General features: G+C 37.2%; 1 protein-coding gene across 1 annotated transcript in view; it reads right to left on the bottom strand.

Moving 5' to 3' along the window:
• Positions 1-24,442, bottom strand: part of MAP3K20 (mitogen-activated protein kinase kinase kinase 20) — a 1,351,048-nt gene that overhangs the window by 397,987 nt on the left and 928,619 nt on the right. The window contains exons 12-14 of the mRNA XM_044075552.1: positions 18,991-19,021; positions 18,766-18,905; positions 18,529-18,591 (exon numbers count right to left, since the gene is read on the bottom strand). Coding sequence (XP_043931487.1) covers positions 18,529-18,591; positions 18,766-18,905; positions 18,991-19,021 — 234 coding nt within the window. The remainder of the gene's footprint in view (positions 1-18,528; positions 18,592-18,765; positions 18,906-18,990; positions 19,022-24,442) is intronic.

Raw genomic sequence — 24,442 nt, 5'->3', positions numbered from 1 at the left:
TTATATTTTACCTCTGTCTAGTGCAGGTAAATAGATATTAACTGTTATTTTTATGATATTAATTTATATAAATATGATTTTCACATTTTTCTAAATATCTCAGCAACCAAGTAACAGACAGAACTCTTTAGCCTCATATAAAAGCTCTCTGATACATGAATAAAATGCTGCTGACAAGTATGTGTGTAACTTGACTGACTACTGAGATATTGTAAGTTGTTTACAAAATATTACAAATATAATAGTTACGGTGTTTACTGTGACTTATAAAATTTGGTTTAAGACCTAGAACCTAAAGAATACTATCACTATAAAAATACTTTGTGCTGAAGCGTTTACCATTTATACTTTTTTTGTAACCCCTATGGTTCCAGACATATGATCATTTGTTTGAAATGTGAGGACATAATTTGACTCTGTCAAAAGGCTTAGGCTCTGCCCATTGGAAGTTGCATTGCAAACTTCCTGAGCTCCATTAGAGTGAATGAGTTAAGTTAAGATGTCCTTTTGCAGCATAAGGGCATTCCTTGCAGAGAAATTAGTCTGTCCCCTTTACATAGGCAAAAAATGCTCATCTTTTCAAAGGTGTGTGCAAACCACTCATGTTATAAGAATCATGTCAGGGGTCACCGTCTAAAGGAGTATAAATAATCAGTCTATTAATAACTTATATCTTACCTTAGCATGACATGTCTGTCAGTCCTTTCAGGATAAGGGATAATGGCAAAAATCCTTAGCAGAACTCTTTTTTTTTCTATTGGCTCAATGTCCTCAAGATACTGACATATGCCCATTGAGAAAGCCCTCAAAGTCTACCACTTATAAGACTAGTATTCCCCTTTAAAGAATGTTGAAAGTCAGGAGTTGAATGTCATACGTGTTGCCAAAATATAGATTTTTAGATTCTGTGGGGAAGGTGAAGATCAAACTGCGTGATAGCAGAATGGGGGGGGGGGTCAGGGGGATGTGGCACTGCTGCGTGTGTCATCCTTGGGTGAGACATTAAATCAAGTTTCCATCTGCTTGAGGTGGTACTACCTCAGGAAGATGTGAAAGATCCCACAGCACATATCAAAAAGAATAGGGGTCCTTTATTTACATACAAAAGAACTCTTATTTACAAAATATTTACATATTTACAAATATTCACAAATGTATAAATATGTATATATACAATTCTGTTTACACATATTCATAATTTCTTTTACAATCATACTACAATTTTATCCATTTCAGACCCCCACTCATTTTTCCATAACTACCATCTGATATTACTTAACATTGTTGCTAAAGTCCATTTACAATTAAGCATAATTTAATTTATTCTTTCACTCCATATAACCCATATAACATTAAATAACCTTTTATCTATTCGTTTAGCACATTCTTTACTTCTTATGATATCCATATATAATCATATCAGTGTTTATTTTATCCACCTCTTTTATATCTTAGAAAAAAATCTTCTTAACATAGTTTGCCCTGTGTTTTTATATTTCCTTTTACTGGAAATGTATCTATTACCAGCCTCCACAAAAATCTTGATAGTCTCCTTTCTGATTACACCATTTGCTTCTTATTTTTATAACTTTATTTTTTTCATCTGTTTATCACTGCATTCTAATAACACACTTTTTTATCTTTTTTCTATATCATCAGTTTTTATTTTCCACAAAAATATTTTCTCTTAGTATCATTTTATTTCTTCATTTATACACTCTTTTTCTCTTGTACTCTTTTTACTATACCCCCAAATCTATCATACTTCTATTTATACAATTTTACTACTAATCTCTCTTTTTCAGTTATCCGTTTTAACACTTTGTACAAATTGAATGAAGTAGCATATACCACTGAGTTAATTAACCATAAACCTCCTCCTTCTTTATTTACATACAAAACTCCTTTTTTTTTACTGGGTTTAACCTAGAACCCCATATAAATGAAAAAAATATCTGCAAACATTTATTTTCAGATACTGCTGGCAACATAAACACACTTGCTAAGTATGCCATCTTTCCATCAGTACTGAATGTGTCAAATAACCCTTTTTGTCTGAATAATAATTTATAAGTTCTCCAGAAAAGACAAATTTGTTTTAATTCCTTTGTTTGTTCCCACTGAAATCTAATGACATCTTTATTCCCAAATTGTATACCTAACACATACATTTAATTAACTGTAAAATATATAATACCCCTTATCTTTACTACATCACCTAAACCTTTACTTTTCTCTTTATTAAAAACCATCCCTCTCACCTCTAGACCCTCATTTTTGCAAATGATTACTTATTTTATCCAAATTTTGTTTTTTGTAATTATTATCATGTCAACAGAACTGGAATTCTTAAAACTTCAGGTGTTATATATCCCATCTCTTCATTTTGTAATTTCACATACTTTCACATTCAAAACTAATGCAAAGAGAATATAACACTTTAGACATCCATCTTACACCACTCTTCATATGTACCCCTTGGGTTAACTAGCCATTTACAAGTATTTTTCCTTTATTAATACAATATGCTGACATACATATGCTGAAATACATACATAAATTCCTAATATTCGCACTTATATTATATTCTTTCATAATTACCCATAAGATATAATGTTCAATTGTATCAAATGCCTTAGTAAAGTCTCCTACAATGAGTTTCACTTATGTTCTATTCATAATATCATCCACAATTTCTCTATTATTAATAATTCTTAACAACCCTCCCCCTTTTTATATGTGTGTGTGTGTGTGTGTGTGTATATATATATATATATATATATATATAGAGAGAGAGAGAGAGAGGTTTACTATGGTATGGTCGAACCTGATCCCATCGAATGATGGGAACGTTGACCCACATGCACAAAAACAATGTTGAATTCCGACATTGTCGAAATACAACTTGTCTTCGGCCTCAAAACGGGCTTTAACATGGGCCGAGATATGGGCAAGATTCATACGTTTACAATGTCGGGTTCGACATTGTCGCCATTTGGCCTCCAGACATCGACTGAAGTGGGTTTGACCAAACCCACTTCGACCTCACCATAGTAAATATATATATGTAAATATACATATATATATATATATATATATATATACACACACACACACACACACACACACACACACACACACACACACACACACACACACACACACAGAGTATCTGCTGGCCTCACAAGTCTCACACCAAAACTGGAAGTTAGGACAGGAAGAGCAAATTGGTTTATAGCTTGAATTTTATTTATAGATAAAACAATAATTTATAATTACCATAGTAAACATATATATATATATATATATATATATATATATATATATATATATATATACACACACACACACACACACACACACACACACACACACACACACACACACACACACACACACACTCCTGCTGGCCTCAAAAGGCTCACTCCAAAACTGTAAGTTAGGATAGGAAGAGCAAATTGGATTATAGCTCGAAGTTTGTTCCTAGATGTCAACGCTGTTTTCAGGATTAATTTAAGTCTTCTAAAGTATTCCTTACTAAGTTTTATTTGCATTTGTTCATGTTTTATTGTTGATCCTTCATCAATTCTCAAATGTTTATACACGCCCTCTTACTCAAGTTTTTTTTATATCACATTCTTGTCAAAAACTGATCTTTTCTTGGTGCTGCAGCTTTCCTGCTTTAAACATTGCTTTTGCACATTTATCAAGACCAAGTGACATTCTTATATCATCTGAGAAAGTTTTGACACTTGCAGTTGTGCTATCAGTTCCTCATCTGATGAGCTATACTGTTTTAAATCATCGACAAAGTGAAGATGAGAAGTCTTCACACTTTGTTGTTTTCTAGGAGCCAAATTATTGCCATGGCCTAAGCTCTTAAGTAGACAGCTTAATGGGTTAAGGGCAAGGCAGAATAGCAGCGTTGACAAAGAGTCACCCTGGAATATCCCCCTTTAAATTTTTATCCCTAGGATAATAATTTGTCCTTTATCATAGCTTAATTTTAAGGAGGTCTGCGACTGTTTCATGTTCACTGTAATGTAGTCGATCAGTGTAGGGTGTATCTTATACACTTTTATCCATGAATGTGGGATACTATCAAATGCTTTTTTGTAGTGAATCCATGCTATACTTAGATTCTTCCCATTTTTACAATTCTCCACTATGACTTCAACAACAAACAATCCTTTGTTCCATATGACTTTCTTTTCTTTTATTGCCCTTTTGTTCTGTTGCCATAATTGAGTTTTCTTCTAAATGACTATAAATTCTATCGGCATCAATTTCAGTGTATAGGTTATACGTTGTCGGAAGGCAAGTTATTGGTCTATAATTTTTAGGATAGCTTGCAGGTTCACTCTCAATTAGGAGCATTGTTTTTACTGTCGTTAACCAGGCTGGTGTCTGTTCGGGATGTGCATATAAATAGTTCTTACTCATGGCTAAATCTTCGTGCAAATATGTTAATACTTTTAACCAGAAGTTAGGTACTGCATCTGGACCTGAGGTTTTCCACTCAGAGGCTTTTCTTAACTTTGTTTCAATTTCTCTGGCTGTTACTCATCCCATTTCATATCCTGTACCTTTAAACTTCTTATTCTTTCTTTTACTTCTTCTATTCATTTAGCATCTTTGTTATGTTCCACAGGATCTTCATAGCTACTTCTCCAAAATATATGTATTTCTTCTTTTGTTTTGGTGGTCTTTCAATTCCTTTTACCTTGCTTCCCAGTTCTCTATAAAACTTTTTTGGGTCATCAATAAATTGCTTATTTTGTACTTTTCCTTTAAATTTATCTCCGCATCTAAGTTTTTCTGCCTGTGCTGGGATTTTTAGTTTGCTGTTTGCGATAGTGAATGAAAGATCCTGATGTGTTCTAATACTGCGCAATGCTTTTATCACGTCTTTCTAAGTATTTCTGTTGATCTGTTCCCTATTCTATACTCTTGTAACAGTGACACTTCTTGTCTTAATTGCTTTAGAGCTTTCTCTCTTCGATAATGATGGCATTCAATTTCTCCCCTTCCTTTCCCTCACTACCCTGTGTTCTTGTGGTAGAACTTTATTGGTTATTAATTTAGCTGCACAGTAATATATCCTGTTTACTTCTGTTATATCACATGGATCTCAATGGACAGTCCTAATTACTGTGTTCATTTGTTTTATCAAACTTCTCACTTTTTGTTTTTTTATTGAACTTTTACAGTCTATGTCTTTCATTGATCTTAATATGTCTATCTATCTTTATTAAATCAAGCAACTCTTCTCTTAGCACATTTTCTTCTAAACTGATTCCTTCTGCATTTTCTCCATATTGTCACTCTAGGAAACATTGCCTTCATTTTCTGGCTCACTCTGCAGCATCATTTCTTTAAGTACATCATCCTGCAACCCTCCAGACTGGAGGGTTGTAATCATACATCCATCATTTTCTGACTCATCTGCATCAACCATATTTCTTTGAGACACCTCCGCAGAATCCTGCACACATTCTCTGGTTTCAGTAATGGTTTTCTCCTCCATTTCTTTCACCACTCCATCACCTCCTTCTCTCTCCATCTGCCTCCCTGTTTCTCTGGGCTGCCTCTGTGTCTGGAATGGAGACAGGAAGAGCTCCTGCAACACGGGTCCCACTCACAACAATGACGAGTAGGGGAAGTTCGTCAACGTTCTGGTCAGATTTCCCCTAGCAGTAGTATAAATACTACCTCAGGTCTCCCATAAGCCTAGATGGACTTACCTGGTCAGCAAAGTATAAACAAGTAAATAAACTGAGTACAATTTTATAGTCAGTCATCTGCATTTACGACAGTCATACATCGCCAGGAAGGCAGGAATTGATCAATTCATGAAAAATTGAATTGACAATAAATACACAAAAGAATATATGTGATGTATACTGTTTGCAGCTGGGAATAAGTTAATACGGTTTGTTTAATTTTTATATAAATGTATGTTTGCCTATCTCAAGTGATAATTCAATAAAGGGTGTTAAAAATAAAAAAAAAAACACTATTAAGCATGCTATTGGTAAGTTCCTTCAGAATCAATACTTTTTTGCATATGTAAAATATATTTTACTAAATGAAATGTTTTTATCCTTAGAATCATGTTTAACACCAGAGAACCCATAGATCTTTCTGATTTATTCAATACTCTTCCATATCTAGAAAGTTAAAAACAGGACTGTGTGCACTGGGCATCTGGTCATTATTCGGCTTAGTTCTTGCAACACTGCAGCTTCATTTAGAGGTTCAACTTCTGGTGTCACTGTCTACAGCGCCTGACCATAACAATTTTTGCAGTATTCATTTTCTGGTACTTACGTATTATCGCAACCAGATTTTCGCAGTTGCGAATTTAGTCCCATGTCTGAGACAGCAGGTCTATTAAGCTGGAAAAGGGAGTGTAAGTAAGCAAGCGAAATTGTGGCACACATGGTTTTGAGGCAGGGAGAGGACTAACTGCCAAATTTTGGAGTGCTGACTGGCATGTCTCACTTTGCCAGTGAACTACATACTGCTGCATGCAGCACATGGCAGATCCTGCATTCCTGATTACAAGCGCGACATAGGCTAAGTTAATCAGGAATATACCATCCTTATGTTCATGGCCAGTACTCAGATTTTATTTTAGTGATCTGAAAGATTTTGACCGGCTATCTCAGTGTTTTTGTCCCCCATAGCAAACATGCAGGTTGTAAGGTTTTAATTTTTCTGAAACAGTCTTTCGCATTTCTGCATTTTCACATGAGAATTTCACACCCCCCGGAGTGTCATGCTTTCTGTGATGAGTGTGTTTAATAATAATTGAATCACGTCTGTAGGTGTTACCTTTCTCCCCCTTTTTGGATGGTGCGTGAACTGTCAGTTGCTTTTTACCCCTTTTGGGCTGCTAGTTCTGGGGAAGGGAATATATGCTGCAGACGCAGCTCTGCTGTGTTGCGTGCACACATAACAGGACTTGGAAAAGCACTACGACTGACATGATGTTGGGAAATGGCATAGGTTCAGGCATAGGTTCAAACAAGCAGTAATTTTTCAAGTACTACACTATTCCTACCTCAACAAAGTGTTTTTTTTTTTTTTTTTTTTTTTTTACAGATAACACCCCCTGTGTGATTCTGCATACATTTCTGGTTACAGTCACACACTGGGAAGCAAGCCGTATTATCGCAAAAATCTGGTTGCGATAATACGTAAGTACCCATTTTCTTGTAACAGGTCTTGTGATATTTTGGTAGCACACCTTTCTATCACTTTGATATATCTGTCTTTTACAAATGTCTATGACTTATTTTATATAACTTATCATCTTTTCAAACTGCAACATAGTCTTAGTTTGGCAGCTTTGCCAACAACTTCATTTTCAGGCTATGGACTTTCATATGGCTTTTGAATATTAACTTTATCTCTAACTTGCAGATCTGGTAAAGCTTCTAAAGTTCTTAGTACAGAAGTATTTGGGGTTCTTCTCATTTCTTTTCATTGTCACATTCACTTTATATTAAATTACAGGCATCAGCAATGTTGCTGAAACAGGAAATCTGATTTTGAACATTCTATCCATTACTATTTGAGCTAGTAAGACATTCAGCCCTCAGTACAGAATATTCCTACATTGCAAAATTGTGAGATCACAATCCTCACAGCATTTGCTATTTCTTATAAGATCCTTCACTTTTAGTTGGCGCTATCCAATTTCCCATTACATTCGGATATTTTTGACTGGATATTATGCAACTGAAGTCCCACTCACACAAAACCCATCTTTGTTCTGAACTGTGTACTGCAGACTGTTGTCAGATATGACAGCATGTATCCCCTGTTTAGAGATTATAGACTTGATGATCTAATGACAAATGCACTTGTCGTGTCTGTTAGTTTCATTGTTTCAATGAACTTGGAATAATACTCCACATGTATGAGACACATGACTTTTTTCAACTGGAACCACTCTACACCCTGCCTGCTCCAAGGATAATATGGAACAACATTTGCTAAGATTTCTTCCTTTGGATTGTTTCTGTGGTACAAACTACCAATGGCACAATGCTGTCCTACTTCACTAGTTGATACACTAGATAAAAAAAACTAGACCCCCTGCTCTTTATTTGCAATTTTCTATTTCCATATATAATCATTGCATACTCTCAAGCATCTATTTGTCACAGAAGACTTGGAGTTATTATTTTACTAGCTTTAAACAATAAGTCTTGAACACAACTTACTTCTTCCTTGAAAGAACAATTAAGACCTAATCTCTTTTGCTAAAGATGATTTTTGCTCGGGCAAACCTTTCACCATAGCATCTTTCAACTAACAAATTCTTAAACCAGTATCAGCAGACATTTGAAATTAATTTGTGTTTTCATCGGCACAGGAAGCTGCCATATTAGCCAAAGAATCTCTAGTTCTTCTAAGATTCCATGTAGCAATATTGCATGTGCATTACTCAATGTACCTATGTGCTGTCTCCTACAAGGTGTGTATGTGTGTGTGTGTGTGTGTGTGTGTGTATATATATATATATATATATATATATATATATATATATATATATAGTTTACTATGGGAAGGTCGATCCGGACTCAGTTGAATGATGGAAACACTGACACACGTCCACGAAAGTGACCATGTCGAATTCTGACAATGTCAAAATACAACTCGACTTTGACCTTGGAACGGGCTTTAACATGGTTCGAGATGGGGGCAAGATTTGTACTTCGACAATGTCGGGTTTGACATTGTCGCCATTCAGCCTCCGGACGTCGGCTACAGTGGATTTGACTGAATCCGCTTCAACTTTCTCATAGTAAACAGTGTGTGTGTGTGTGTGTGTGTGTGTGTGTATCATTTTCAGATTATGCTTCTGTTAAGTAATGACATCTGTAATACCACAGATATCTTATAAAAAGACTGTTTTTTAAAAATATGCTTTGCAAGGGTCTATGGTCTACTTTCACCTGCACTTCTTTACCATAGATATATTCAAGGAATTTCCCTCATCCCTACACTTTTACCAACAGTTCCTTTCATGTGGGAACATATCCTGTTTGTGCATCTGTAAATGCTCTTAACTTGTACAGAGCTGGTCTGTTCTCCTATAAGATCACAGCTCCTACCATAAAATTCTGACCAGCATTTACAGGCAACAAAAAGTGGCTTACTCACACCATAGCATGTTGGGGCACCGCTGAATAGTTTCTTAAGCATCTCAAAACTCTCTTCCTGTTCATGACTCCATTGCCCAGCTACATCTTGCTTCTAACAGCTTTCTTAAACTCACAGTCCTATCAGACATATGGGGCACAAACCTTTGCAAGACACTGCATCATTCTTAGAAACTCTGAAATGCCTAATTACTTTCTGGTCTTGATGACAGCACGACTGTCCAGACTTTTTCAGGACCAGATTTCAGTGATGCTAACATGAGAATATGATCCATGTATTTCAGACTTGCTTCATTTTACAGACTGAATGCAATATACAAAGATTACTATTCAAATGTTCTAATGATAAATTGTTTACATGACACAAGGGATTATTTTATAAATGTGATTAAAGCTATGTTTTTCAAAGAAAGAATACCCAGTGGTAGTTGCCTCTGATAATGATCCAAAATATGCAAGTTCAGAATTCAAGAGATTTTCAGAATTGGAATTTCATCATGTGACCTCCAGTCTAAACTGTCCACAATCCAATGGTGAAGACAACTGGATAATTTTAACTGCTGAAAACCTCATAATGAAAGCTCTGGGCATTAAAGGTGATTGTTAATATTAATATGTCTAACTTTGTTGAAATAGAGAAACAGTCCTTCTTTGTATGCTGTATTGTTAACACCATCTCAGCTACTGATGGATCACAAACTACACAGTAAAATGCTTACCTTTGCTTCCTTACTACAGCCTAATGGTACGATTTCAGTACAAGACAGACCGAAAGCAAATCAGTCTGCAAACAAATTCTGCAACAAAAGCAGCAAGATGTGCTTTATCTTTAAAAGAGGGACAGAAAGAGGCTCAGTAAAGTACACAATAAGGCAGCATAAAGGAGTGTTTGTTAAGAAGCTCTTCTATGACTTAATTGCAAGAAGCTTAGCTTCATTAAAACGGGAAACAGTGAGAGAACAATAAAATTCACAGTAAAGCAGATAGATGGAGTGACTGTTAAGTGTGAATAGCTGACATCCCCCCATCAGCTGTTTTTTTTTTTTTTTTTTGCCCAATGGCTCCCCTTCATTTTCCCAACTGGTCTGTTCATTCCTCTCTTGGATGTAATAGCCAGGCATTTTCCAGCCAAGGTGAGATCACTACAACCAATGTATTCCCCATCTGGACAGCCTGATCAGCTCATTCATTCCAACAGAGAAGTGAGAGCAGGATAGACTGCTGGACCCAATATACTTCCTTTCCCCCCACTGCGGCTCCTTCTCCCCATTCTGCTAGTGCTGTTAAATTTGGGTGTGTGCAAAACTCCACATATATACTAATCCCCAGACCGTAGACAGCATGTGCACTTCAGGCTAGAGCTCTTTGGGTTCAACAACTAGTTCTGCTCTAGGTGCCACCCAAATGTTTAGTCACAGCTATCTTCCCCTCCAGAATGGGTGAACTAACAATGGCCACTCATTCCCATCCTCCCCACCCCCACTCCCTCCAGCACCTGTGTTGCTAATCAAATACAGGTTGTCTGGGCCACAGTTAGGGCTTTGTTCCACAATGCCATTGGGGCAGGTAATAGCTGAGATATTTTGTTGTTCACAGTGAGGGTGGAAAGTTACTGGGAAAAAAAAAAACAGTGATATCTATTCAAAAAGAATAGTTGTGTAAGAACTTACCATAACCTTAGGTGTCCTTCTCTTCTATGTTGCAATATTCATAACAGTAGGGAGTTGCTGCTTGCAGCGCCACCATCTGGTCAGTATAGCAAAGTCTTAGTTCCAGGAGGATACATGCAACGTCTTTTACCAGGGCTATAAACTGACGTTAGTTATAAAAGTGACGTCTGCACGTACCATCATCAGAACTGTTTTGCCACATACAGTAGTGCCTGTGAGGTTTGACCAGGAGGGACTTGGTATGATACCCTTAGACTTACATGTAGGCCAGTCCCAGGGCAGTAGGATGGCTGTGAAGGTTGAGACCAGGGGAGATGATGGCAGTGTGCCCACAGGAGATACTTGGGATAGTAGTTAAAAAGAGACATGGGGTAAGTGGGTGGGACTGAATACTGCAACATAGAAGAGAAGGACATCTAAGGTTATGGTAAGTTCTTACACAACTATTCTATGTCCCTTCTATTCTGATGTTGCAGTATTCATAACAGTAGGGAGAGTACCAGAGCTTTCAGTAGGGAGAGTACCAGAGCTTTAAGTAGGGAGAGTACCAGAGCTTTAAGTATGAACCTGGGAGGAGGAAGGGGTCCTGTGGTCAAGTAGACCCTGTAGGACAGTCCTGACAAATCCTGCTCTAGCATGGGATGCTATGTCCAACTTGTAGTGTTTGGTGAAGGGGTGTACTGAGGTCCAGGTAGCTGCTTCTAAAATGGAAGAGGAGTCTATGCCTTTGAAAAAGGCAGTAGAGGAAGGAGCTGCCCTGGTTGAATGAGGTTTAATATTACCTTGTAAGGATTTCCCATGGTGGGAGTAGCACAAGGAAATGGACTTAGAGATCCATGAGGCAATGGTTTGCTTAGAGACAGTTTTCCCTAGGGCTCTGGGATGGAAGGAAATAAATAACTGATCTGACTTCCTGACCTCTTTGGTTTTGTCTAAGGAGTATCGAAGTTGTGTGTGTACATTCAGGGAATGTAGGGTTCTTTCTGAGGCATTTTGTGGATGAGGATAGACAACTGGTAGGTTAATGGATTGATTCAATGAGAGTTCATTAACTTCCTTGGGCATGAAGGAAGGGTTGGTCCTGAGGACTACTCTGTCCTTGTGGAAAACAATGTAGGCAGAATTGGCCATAAGAGCTTGGATCTCTGAGACCCTCCTGGCGGAGGTGAGGGTTACTAGCAGGACTGTTTTCAATATGAAAAGTTTCAGGGAAACTGAGTGTGCTGGTTCAAAGGGGGAGGGGGAGAGGATAGTTCTTCTAATACAAAGTTTAGGTCCCACGGAGGAGGGATGGGTTTTCGTGGGGGTTTGATGTGGAGGACTCCCTTCAGAAAGAGTTTGACTTCCAGTCTGGATGCCAGAGGGGGTAAAATGGGCAGACAGGCAGAAATGGTAGACAAATGGACTTTGATTAAAGAATATGTTAGTCCTGATTGGAGTAGCTCACACAAGTAGGATAGGACCCTTGGAATGGGGTAATGAGGGGGTCCTGGTTGTTCCTATGACACCAAGTGGAGAATCTGTGCCACTTAGCTACATAGTTTCTCCTAGTGCTAGGTTTTCTGGCCTCCTGCAAAACATTGAGTACATCCTCTGAATAAAGGTGTCTGTAAGGGATTAGAATCCTATCACTCATAAGGTCAATTTTAGTTTGTTTACCTGTGGGTGTAGCAGGGATCCTTTGTTCTGTGTGAGTAGGTCTACACAGTGGGGTAACCTGTGGTGATTGCCCTTGGCTAGAGAATGTAGGAAGGGAAACCAATGGTGTCTTGGCCAAAAGAGGGTCACCAGTAGGATTTTTGGTTTGACCTCCTGAATTTTTAGGAGGACGTTTTGAATTAGAGTGAAGGGGGAAGGCGTACAGGTACATCCCCCCCATGAGAAGGAGAAGGCGTCCACTTTCCAAGTTTGTGGATGTGGGTTCCTTGTGCAGAAGTTAGTCTGCTTGTGGAGTACCCCACCTATGTATCAAGTCTAGGAAAACCTCTCTCTGAAGTATCCATTTGTGAGAGGGGGCTGAGGTTCTGCTGAGTGTGTCTGCCATAACATTCTGTGCTGTGGGGATATACATGGCTAATAAGTGGACCCTGAGAGAAGCAGCTAGATTCCATATCTGGATGGCCAGGCTGCATAGTGGGTAGGACCTGTTCCCCCCTTGCTTGTTTCTGTACCACAGGACAGTCATATTGTCTGTGATTACTTTTAGGCTTCGTGGCAGGATAGAGGGCTTGAATGTTAGAAGGGCTTACAGCAGGGCTCTCATTTCCTTGATGTTGATGTGGTTCTTTTCCCTTAAAGTAGGCCATTTTCCTTGTAATGAGAGTTGCTGTTAGTTTGTTTGCAACACTGCACCCCAGCCCAGATTTGAAGCATCTGTGGATAGCTGTTGTTGTGGTCCTGCAATCTGAAATTGGGTCCCCGGGTTGGTATGCATTACAGATATCCACCAGTGGATCTCCTTTTTTAGGTACAGGAGAAGTGGAAGTGGACACTCCAAGGGTTGGGAATGTTGGGTCCATAGGTTTTTATCACCCACTGCATTTTGCACATGTGGAGTCTTGCCAAAGGCAGCATGGGTATAAGGGATGCCATGTGGCCTAACAGTCTCAGGAATAAAGAGTTGTCAAGGCATTTTGGGTAAGGATCTGACTAAAGTGCAGTCAGAGTTCCTGAATCCTTTGGATTGGGATGAAGGCCTTCATGCAATCTGTGCGCAGTTTGCACCCCAGGAAAATCATGCCCTGTGAGGGAGTCAGGTGAGATTTCTCTATGTTTATCGTGAACCCCAGAAGAGAGAGGGTGTTCAACACCTGTTGTACATGAAGGAGTAGGAGTCGGTGGTCTTGATGCAGGATGAGTGGGTTGTCTAGCTATGGGTATATATGTATATCCTGGGTCCTGCAATGGGCAATGAAGGGGGCTAGACACTTTGTAAACACTCCTAGGGCAGTGGAGAGACCAGAAGGCAATGCAGAGAATTGAAAATGACAGCAGCCTACTGAAAATCTGAGGAATCTCCTGTAATCTGGATGAATGGGGATGTGGAGGTAGGCATCCTTGAGATCTAGAGCTACCATGGATGCCTGGGAGGGGATTACAGGTAATTGTAGTGGTAAGGTGATCATTTTCAAACTAGGAACATTGAGGAAGAGGTTTAGAAAGGATAGATCCAGGATAGGTGCCTAAGGACCCTCTTTCCTTGGTACCAGAAACATTCTGGAATAAAAACCTGAGTTTCTTTGAGGGGTAGGCACTAGTTCTATGGCGCCTTGATTTAGAAGTTGATGAATGATGGGTGGGAACAGGTGGATTTGTTTTTTCTTGTTGGTTGAGGAATACCCTGGAAAGGTGGGAGCATCCATCAACTCATGTAATATCCTCTCTCTGGATGATGGAGAGGACCCACTGTTCTGTTGTTAATCTCTGCCAGGAGGGAAGGGAGAGGATGAGTCAAAGGGATAAGGATGTTGCTGGATGCAAAGGGGGTGAGTCACAGTGGAGAAGGCCTGGATTGGTCAGGCTAGCTCTGAAAGGGTGTGGTAGAGGAGCTAGAGGGAAATCTGGGAGTAGAAGTCTTCTTCGGCCGTCTATGTCCCTTTGATTGTGGCTCTGCGCTGAATAAAAAGATTGCCTTCTAACAAAGGAGGGCTTCTGAGGATAATTCCTATAATATCTAGGAATAGGGGACACCAGAAGATGTTTGAGGTTTTGTAATTCTTTACCCTTCTCTTGGAGGGATTTCGGAAGCTCAGCAGAAGCTTGTCTGAAAAGGGCCTTCTTGTCTAAGGGTGCATCCAGTAGTTAAGTTTGAACATCTATGGGGAGGGGCTGTAGCCTTACCCAGGAGTAATGTTGAAGCACTGATCCAGAAGCAGCAGCTTTGGATGAAGCTTCCACAGCATCATAGCTGCACTTAATAGAGTGCCTGGTCACTTGGTATGTTGTGGAGAGAAGTGAATTTAGTTGTGCTCTGATAGGGGAGTCCTGAACCTCAGACAGAAGGGTAGAGGTTTTAGAAATGGTATCAAAGACATAATTAGCCATGTGGGTTTGGTAGTTCAGGGCCCTAATGGCCAGAGTGGAGGAGGTATATCTTTTTTCCTGACCTGTCCATAAATTTACTGTCTTTATCAGTTGGATAAAGAGCAGTAGAAGGTAGTTGTCTGGATGTCTTATCTGCGGAAACAGCTATAACAGCTGGATCTGCTGGAGGGTTCTTGAAAAGAAACTGTGTGTCTTGGGGGACTCTGTAAAATCAATCAGGTCATTTAGCTGCTGGGGGTTGGGAGTCAGGAGGCTGTGAAGCAGCTAGGAAGGCATCCTGAAAAGCAGGCAGTAAGGGAGGCACAGCTGAGGGAGATGGTTGCTCCATTTGCAAACTTTTCTTGGGAGTCTGAAACCTCAGAGGCCTGCCACTTAAAATGTTCCCTCATGAGGGCGATAGTATCCCCAAAGCTGAATTCTTCTCCTGGGGATTCAGGAGAGATAGAATCCTCCTCTTCTGGTGTAATGAATTTCTTGGGGGATTCAATTTGTGTTTCATAGGAGAAGGACTCCTCAGAAGAGGAGTAATCTTCCTCAGACACATGGAGTGGTTGAGGTGTGAGAGTAGGGGGGAGTTGTGATTGTAATGCCTGAAAGGCCTTAAACAGACTTAAGAGAAAGATTCTCAGCCAGGCATCTGTAGAGGTTCAGAGTGCTTGTTTTTTTGTTTCCTCTTCAAGGGGGTCATCGGAGCAGTCAGAAGAGAAGCAGATGTCGGCCTAGCATGAATAGGAGGAGCAGGGGATTCCGAAAATGCAAGCCGTGGTTCCCCCCTGCCATCAGACTCTGATGACTGAATTAACTCAGCAGATGTACCTTCGGTATCACACACCCCGGCTTCCATTGAGGTTCCCAGGCCTGCTTTGGTAACAGTCGTCTGAACATACTCTGGGTCTTCAATCACCTTTAGAGCCTGTTCGGACGTGGCACAGCCTGAGATTTGGGCCTAACCTTTTTCGCCTTCTTCCAAGGTGGCTCGTTAGATAGACCTACTCCTCCCTCCATGCCTAACGACAAGCGTCTGAGTCTTTGGTTCTCAAGATATAGATTTAAAGCCACTAATCGGCTATGTAGAGTTTTGTGGATGAACGACTTACAAATCGAACAGGATGTATGGTCGTGGGCCTTGCCTAGACAAAAAACACACATCATGTGTGTCCTTGTGAGGAATTTGTCTCCCACAAGCACACTTCCCTTTTCTAGCTGACATATAAGTCTAAACAGTACGCAAAATAAGCAAGAAAACCCCACTGGGCATTTATCTGTAATGGTCAAAAGCAGCTGTCTGGTCTTTAACGATCTGGAATTCGGTCTAAAGAAACGCGACGCAGAAGTGAAACTGGCAAACGGGTGTCCAATGATTACTGTAGCAGAAAAATTCTGATGAGGGCACATTCAGATGTCACTTTTAGAACTAACGTCGGTTTATAGCCCTGGTAACAGACATCACACGTACCATTCTGGAACTAAGACTTTGGTACACTGGCTGGACAGTGGCACTGCAAGCAGCAACTCCCTACTGTTATGAATACTGCAACATCAGAATAGAAGGACATCAAGCATGTCAGAAAGAGACTGCAAAGTGTACAAGTATCACATGGCATGCTTACAGCCATAACAAGAGTACAAGTACTACATGTTAAGTTTACAGCCATGAGAACAGTACAAGTACCACATAGCAAGCTTACAGCACTTGAGAAGAGTACAAATACCACATAGCATGCTTACAGCCATGACAAGAGTACAAGTACCACATAGCAAGCTTACAGGCATGAGAAGAGTACAAGTACCACATGGCAAGCTCACAGCAATGAAAAGAGTAGAAGTACTACATGGCAAGCTTACAGCCATGAGAAGAGTACAAGTACCACAAGGCAAGCTTATAGCCATGAGAAGAGTACAAGTACCACATGGCAAGCTTACAGCCATGAGAAGAATACAATTATACAATGACCCCTCATTAATATTCCAAAACATGCACGCTGATTGGTCAGCGTGCCGTTGTAAATCTGACTTCTACTAATGGAAATAGTCTGGTCGCCCGAACTTTTTCCATTAGTAAAACTCTTGATTTTTTTGTGTTTTTGGTAGCAATGGAGAATGGAAGAGCTCCGTTGCTGTAATCTCACTATGTTAAACGAGTTTAACATAGCGAGACGTCTTAAAAAAAAAAGCAACGGAGATCTTCCTTTCTCCATTGCTTTTTTAAAGATATCTTGCTATGTTAAACTTTTTTAACATAGTGAGACACTTTTAAAAAAGCAACGGAGATCTTCCTTTCTCCGTCGCTTCCACACACAACTCTGATGTACTGCATAAGCATACGCAGTACATCAGAACTGCTGCAGAATACTGGACAGCTGCGGAAGGGCAGCATGGCGGCATTATACAATGCCATTATTTAAGAAAAGTAAGTATTTTTTTTTCTTAAATTAATGTCATTGTATAATAGCAATAACCAACGCCTGGGTGTGGGTAATGCTGGATTTGCCCATGGTAAATCCAGCATTACCCACACCCAGGCATCGGTTACTGCTTAAGTACCACATGGCAAGCCATCTGCCACGAGGTGTGTCTAAACCTGTCTAGAAAGATAGGCTAGAAAGTTTCTACACAGGTATTTCAAGATGCAGCAGCAGAGAACACAGGCTATCTTGACTGACTGAATGAAGGAAACATTTCACATATTGTTCCAAATATATCAGTAGTAAAGCAACATATCGAGTCTGTCCCTGATGGGGCTAAGACAGGTAGAGAAAAAAATTACTAAAAGTGGAGGGATCACAAGTGAATGAAGCACTTCAAAATGGCTGGCATCCATATGCCTCATAAGGTCCAATGGGATCACTACAAGTTTTATGCAATCTGCCAATAGTGTTTATCATAATGTTATGATATGATGTATAGTGAAATGAGAAATTTATGAATTAGAAAGAGTATTTATTGAAAAAGTTAATTCAAATAGTGGGACCTATAAATACTGAAATGCATGCCATTTATTATAATGTTATGATAAGAAATATAGTGAAATGTGATATGCATGCATTAGACAGGGAATTAATTGAAAATAAGTTAATTCAGATAGCAGTGGTAAATTTGCCTGATAAAGGGGAAAGTAATACACAAAATATGTCTTAAGGAAACTGGCACCCTATACCAAATGTATTCACTGATCACATTATCTGGCTTCCAGTAATATGGTACATTTGAAATGTATGCTAATAAGGTTGACAGCATATATCATGACTTCATCTTGATATTTTAGCCATCATGACAGCAAATTTAACACCCTTGGCAATTATACCTCCTGTGTATACATCACTTTCTGATCTTCAGTATGGGTAAATATGTCCAGAAAAATATAATCCCCTCTAAAAGTGAGGAGGAGAGTCAAGCAACTACTCATTGCTCACTGCTCCTTGGTAATCCAGTCTTCTGGGCCGATTCCCAAATCTGGGTCCCCAATATCATGAGTAAATACCTTGTCACAACAATAGCAGGCCATCTCCTTCCCAGAGGCCTGTTAAAAATTGGAATAATTTCTGACAGAATCCCAGAGTTTTGCTTTTCTCAAAACATCAGACAAGTAACACTATGAAGATCCTGTAAACTGACAGGTGAAAAAAATCTGAGCCTACCTTCATTAGTGGAGGAAAATGAAACAGATTCAGGTAGTCATTCGTTAACTTCTCAATCGCAGTCTGAAACAGAACAAATATTATTTATCACTACTTGTTTTAATATATTTATAAATTTCACCAAAGACTTCACAACTAGCTCTATGACCTACTGAGTAGAACATAATGAAGGTACAACTGTTATTTTAAACTCTGCAGTACTTAATGCTTAAGTTACAAGACACAAAATGGCTTCACCTTCAAATGGATGATGTGTCCTTTGGAGACAATGCCTATGTCCTTCATGTCATGCTCTCCAAGCAGCAGTAGTTGTTTGCCTGTGATGTGATGTTCCTTAAACAAATTAGCATAGCTTTCCATTTCAAGGGATGTGGCTCCTGGAAACACAATAAAAGCATTACAGACAGTGACAAAACAAAAAATGAACGTTCACACTAAGGTAACTAAACACCATAATTTTACCTTCTGAAAACAGCTGCTGCATCCAAAAGTGCTGCAAAACATAATGAAACAGAAACATTTATCAAAACATAATTTATCACAGTACACCATTCTCACAAACTTGTCAAGCTACTATTTGACTTTACATTGCAGTTACATTTAAGTATGATTTCAGCTACTTCATCTAAAACATTTTTTTCAACTTATCAACTTAGCAGTGCTAATAACAAATTAATTTTATTTACCAAAGTAAATAATTGCAGGAAACTGAAAAATTAGGTTGTTTAAATTGTTTCTCTTGCCTGACATTTATAACATATTTGTAAAATAATAGCATTTGAAAGTATGCATTTTATAGATTCTCTTCCCTGGAGCACTGTTCTGCAGATTTATAATGCTGTATAATTTTTATTTAGGTTGATCAGTCTGCACATAAATTATCTGTATTGAATCCTCTGCTGAGTAACACAATTAACATTTTATAGAATTAGACAGATGGTCTTATACAGACAATCAAGAGAGTGAAAATCATCACACTCTGATGTAAACACTTAGCAAATATTCAACAGGGGGGTTTGGGGGTTGACAACATTGTTAAGTTATCTTACAGACACAAGGTTCACAGTTTGAGTCTCACATTTGAAAGGAAATTGGCTAAGCTTAAATGGGCCTACAAGAACATATAGCCTAATACTTGCCTATGCATCTATAATTAAATATTTTTAAAATCATGTCATAAAGTAAAAAAATTTAAAGACTAAGAATATTTACTACTAAATATAACATTTATATTAAAGATTGTTTCCTTCATTTAATTTACTTCATTTAACAGTTTATTTTTCTTTGATTAGGCACCCTTGAACTAGTAAGGCGACTGAAACAGGCCACGAGATATACGATAATGATGACAGCAAAGTCATTGTGGTTCACAAAGTAATATATTCACAAACATGAACTCTACAGCTTTGCAGGGGCTGATTGCAAACATTCTAAACTGGTATTCACCTCTTATAGTATATGACTACAGTCAGAAGTACTACTCAGAACAGGTAATACTGATGCAGTTTATGGTGAATAAATACTGATGAAAACAGATCCAGTTCTCATTTAAGACTTTGTGCAGTATAAGTCATAGGTTCACAGGTGTGTACTAGGCTAATGGCCTTGGAGCCTTTACAGTTCTAGCCCATAGGATTACCCTGGCATCATGCCACCCAACCTTAGTTCCCAGTGCCTCTATCAAGTACAGCCACTGGAGTGATCCCCGGGGTGAATTTTCTATTTCCCAGCCACTCATCAATATTTCTCTTGAAGAGGGCCAGTGAGGTGCTCCGCTTAACGTGTATAGGAAGTCTATTCCATAACATGGGCAGTCTCTGGGTTAAGAACCTGTCCCTCAAGCTTGTTCTGTTGATTGTGGTAATGAGGTTGAGGTCCCTGGAGCGTGTGGTGCGGAGGGATTGGGATTTCTTTATATGTAGTATTTCTAACAGAGCTGGGTCAGACATGGCTTTGTAAGTTAAGCAGAGATTGCCTCTAAGTAGGCAATATGAGACAGAGAATAGTTGGAGTTTTTTGAGTCTGTCCATATAGGACAAGTGTTTAAGGCCTAGGATCCTCTCTGTTTTTTTTTTTTTACTCAGATGATTTTTATTTTAAATTTGCAATAAACAATAAATGAAAACGTATCACGGTTTACAATCAAGTTAGATAATTATTAACTATATACAAATTTACATTTAGCCTGACATTTTAAAACTTGCATGATAACAAATTACATAGATATAGTTTAATTAAAGTTAAACAGTACTTGCTTCATGAGGAGGTTAAATCCATTTGCAAAATATCAAAGTTAGAACTTTTTTCCAAGGGTTTTTAGTTAATGGTCTAGGAAACAGTCTTAATTCTTTGGTTTTTATTTCCATTAAGGCTGTAGTCTTCAATAGACATATAAAATCTTCTTTGCTAGGAGCTGTGGTAGAATTCCATCTTTTTGTTATGCATTTCCTAGCTATAGCTAGCATAGTCCAAAGTAAATGAAGGTCAATCTTATTTGAAGAATAAGCATTATCAGTTATATTCAGTAATAACAAAGCCTTGGTCATGACAAAATTATCTGTATAAACCGCCTGCAAGAAATTGTTAATACTTTCCATAAAGGGTTTAATTTTGATACAATCACAGAAAATGTGAGACCAATCAGCTTTATTATACTGTTGACATCTCCAGCATAACCCATCATTAGAAAGATTGATTTTTGAAACTTTATCAGGGGTTAAAAATGATCTATGAAGGAATTTCCAGGTAAATATTCTCCAATAATGAGAACAAGAAGTTAATTTTACTGAGAGAAGTAAATTAGATTTATTTTCTGAGGTTAACTGAATCATATATCCTTTAGTAATATATTGCCAATATGCTGGTTTAGGTTGTATTTTGTAATTTTTTATTAGATTATATAAATATGAAGTACCATTTTCCAATTTCTTATTATTATATAAAATTTCAAACAGTCTGGATATAAAATTTGGTGTATTTGAAAAGGAAGAATTATTTATTATCCTACATAGATCCTTGGAGTACGTCAATATATTCCGAAGCATTAACCATTCATGAGAATTCACTTTGTAAGTTGAAATCATATATTGTAAATCCCATACTTGCTGATTTTTTAGACAGTGTAACCAACAGATTAGATTTTTCTGCTCCCAAGAGTGGAATATATCTTTATGAATTCTATCTGGAAAGTTTTTAGTAATGCTGAAGGGAATTAATGTTGCAAACCAAAGCTTTAAATGTATATTCATGTTTATAAATTTCCTAAAATAGTCAAATAAATGATTTATTAAATTTGTCCTAGTTAGTTTAGTTATATTATATTGATAATTTAAGGCCAGTGAGTACCATAATATATTGTCCTTGTCTAGAAAAGTAGAATTTTTAAGTAAATTATTTTCATTTATTATTATAGTTGTATGTAACAATTTCCAATTAGACATATAATTTGGATTGATCCATTCAACCACAGTTTTAAGCAAAGTTGCTCTTATATAAGATTCAATATCTGGGAAATGTATTCCTCCCTGGCCCCACTGACTGATATGATGGGTATATGCAATTTTGTTTCTTTTAGGAAACCACATAAATCTTAGCAAAATTGATGTTACTTTCTTAAGGTGAGTTTTCTCAGGAATTAACAAAGTGGCTTGTATAACATACAAAATTTTAGGGAGAAGAATAATTTGAATTAACTGTAATCTATCTTCAAAAACTATAAATAACTTATTATATTTACCTACTAGAGAGTCTAGTGTAGCTATGATCCTTCTATAATTAATATTCAATATATCTTGAATATTTTCACACAAGTCTATCCCTAAGTATTTTATTGTTGAGACATGTTCTCCTATGATATGATTCTTATCTATTTGAAAATCCTTTTTTTTATTTAATAATAAGTATTTAGACTTGTGTTTATTAAATCAGAGTCCTGAGATCTTACGACATTTCTTTACCAGATTATCTAATCCAACTGTTTCTTTTAAATTCAATAGTGTAAGAAGTATGTCGTCAGCAAAGAGCATGATCTTGGAGTTATACTGACCAAATATATTTATTCCTTTTATCTTTGGATTGTTTCATATTAATATTGCCAATAGTTCTATAGCTAATGCAAATAAAATGGGTGACATAAGGCATCCTTGTTTAGTACCTCTCGTAACTTGTATAGCTTCTGAGGTAAAGGGTCCTAATTTAACATAAGTTAAATTGCTTTCATAAACCTTTTTAATAAATGTAATGAAGGAGATGGGAAATGTATAAGCTTCTAAGATTTTAATTAAATAATCCCAGTTCAAGGAATCAAAAGCTTTCTCAATATCTAGTCCAATTATTAAGGTTTCTATATTTTCTTTGTTTAAATAATCAATTAATGTCAATATTCTTTTAATGTTATCATGTGGATGTCTATTTTTAATAAACCCAGTTTGGTCATAGTTGATAATTTCATTCATATGATTTTTTTATGTTTTTAACCAATATAGACATACATATTTTATAATCATTATTTAATAACGAAATTGGCCTACATGAGCTGCATTGACTATAATCCTTGTTTTCTTTTAAAATGGGTATGATTAAGGAGTATCTCCATGAAGGAGGAATTAATGCATGAGTTTGAATTTCAATAAATGTTTTATGTAGTAATGAAGTTATATTTTTGGGGAATAGTTTGTAAATTTCTGTGATTAAGCCATCCATTCCGGGAGATTTACTACTTTTACTTTCTTTGATTGCATCTATGACTTCTTTGTGCGTAATGGATTTTTGTAATACATTTTGTAAACTTTCAGGGATTGGTTTAATATTTGAAAACACATTTTCTAAAAGGGGATATTCTGGCGAATTATTGTTATTTTTAAAATGATTTTTGAAATGACACTTGAAAGCATCTAGAATATCTCATATTTCCGAAACTTTCTTACCTTTTTCTTCATGTAGTATATTAACAATAGTATTAGCTTTAGATTGCATTTTAACTTTAACAGATAACTTATGTAAGTGTTTTGGAGAGGTGGCATAAGAATTTATTTTTAACCTCTTCATGGCTAAATTAGTTTTGTGATTTAAGATTTAATATATCTTTTATTTAAGTCTTCTATTGTCTTCTTATTCTCTAATAAATTAGATTTTTTAGATTTAAATAATGTGAGATTCCTTTGTAGTTCTTGAAGTTCTGATTCCCCTTCCTTGATTTTATTTTTATACCAAGCAATCATTTTTACATAGATATAAGCTTTTAATGAATCCCATACCATTACTATATTCGCTTCCGAGTTGTAGTTTACATCTACAAAGAAATTGAATTCATTCATTAACCATTGCTTAAATTCTTTAATTTTTGTAATATATGAAGGAATTCTAGTAAGAAAAGCAAGTGATTTAAAATGTATTTGCACTTTTAGAACTAGAGAATTATGATCTGAGAAGGGGCAAGGAATTACTGTAAAGGAAGTAATTTTTGTTTGAAGATCCTGGGAAATATATATCTTATCAATTCTGGTTTGGGTACCATATCTATAATCTTGATGGGAGAATACCAAGGAATTACTATCTATAACATTAAAGGTATCTTTTAATTTTAAGGATTCGGTCCATTTTTTTAATAATTTTGCAGTAGCTGTTAGATGTGGAGATTTTTTATTAGTAGTTTCAGACATATCTGTAATACAATTAAAGTCCCCCCTATTATTAAATTACCTTTAAATATGCTTGTAATTTGATCTAAATGCTTTTTGACTGTCCCCATCCCAATCCCCGGAAACCAATATAGGTTTACTAGTGTCCACAATCTGTTACTAAACTTCAGAATGGCTATAGCTATAAGGTCCTCATTGTCTATATATTTATGTATTATTTCAGGATTTAATAAAGTGTTTCTCCACAGAATTATTACCCCCCTCTTCTTTGTTTT

Source organism: Protopterus annectens, chromosome 6.part1 (genome assembly GCF_019279795.1).
Source record: "Protopterus annectens isolate FY-2018-M chromosome 6.part1, PAN1.0, whole genome shotgun sequence".
Classification (NCBI taxonomy): Eukaryota; Metazoa; Chordata; order Ceratodontiformes; family Protopteridae; genus Protopterus; species Protopterus annectens.
Note: the sequence above shows the minus strand (reverse complement) of the source record. Positions and strands in the feature narration are given on the sequence as shown.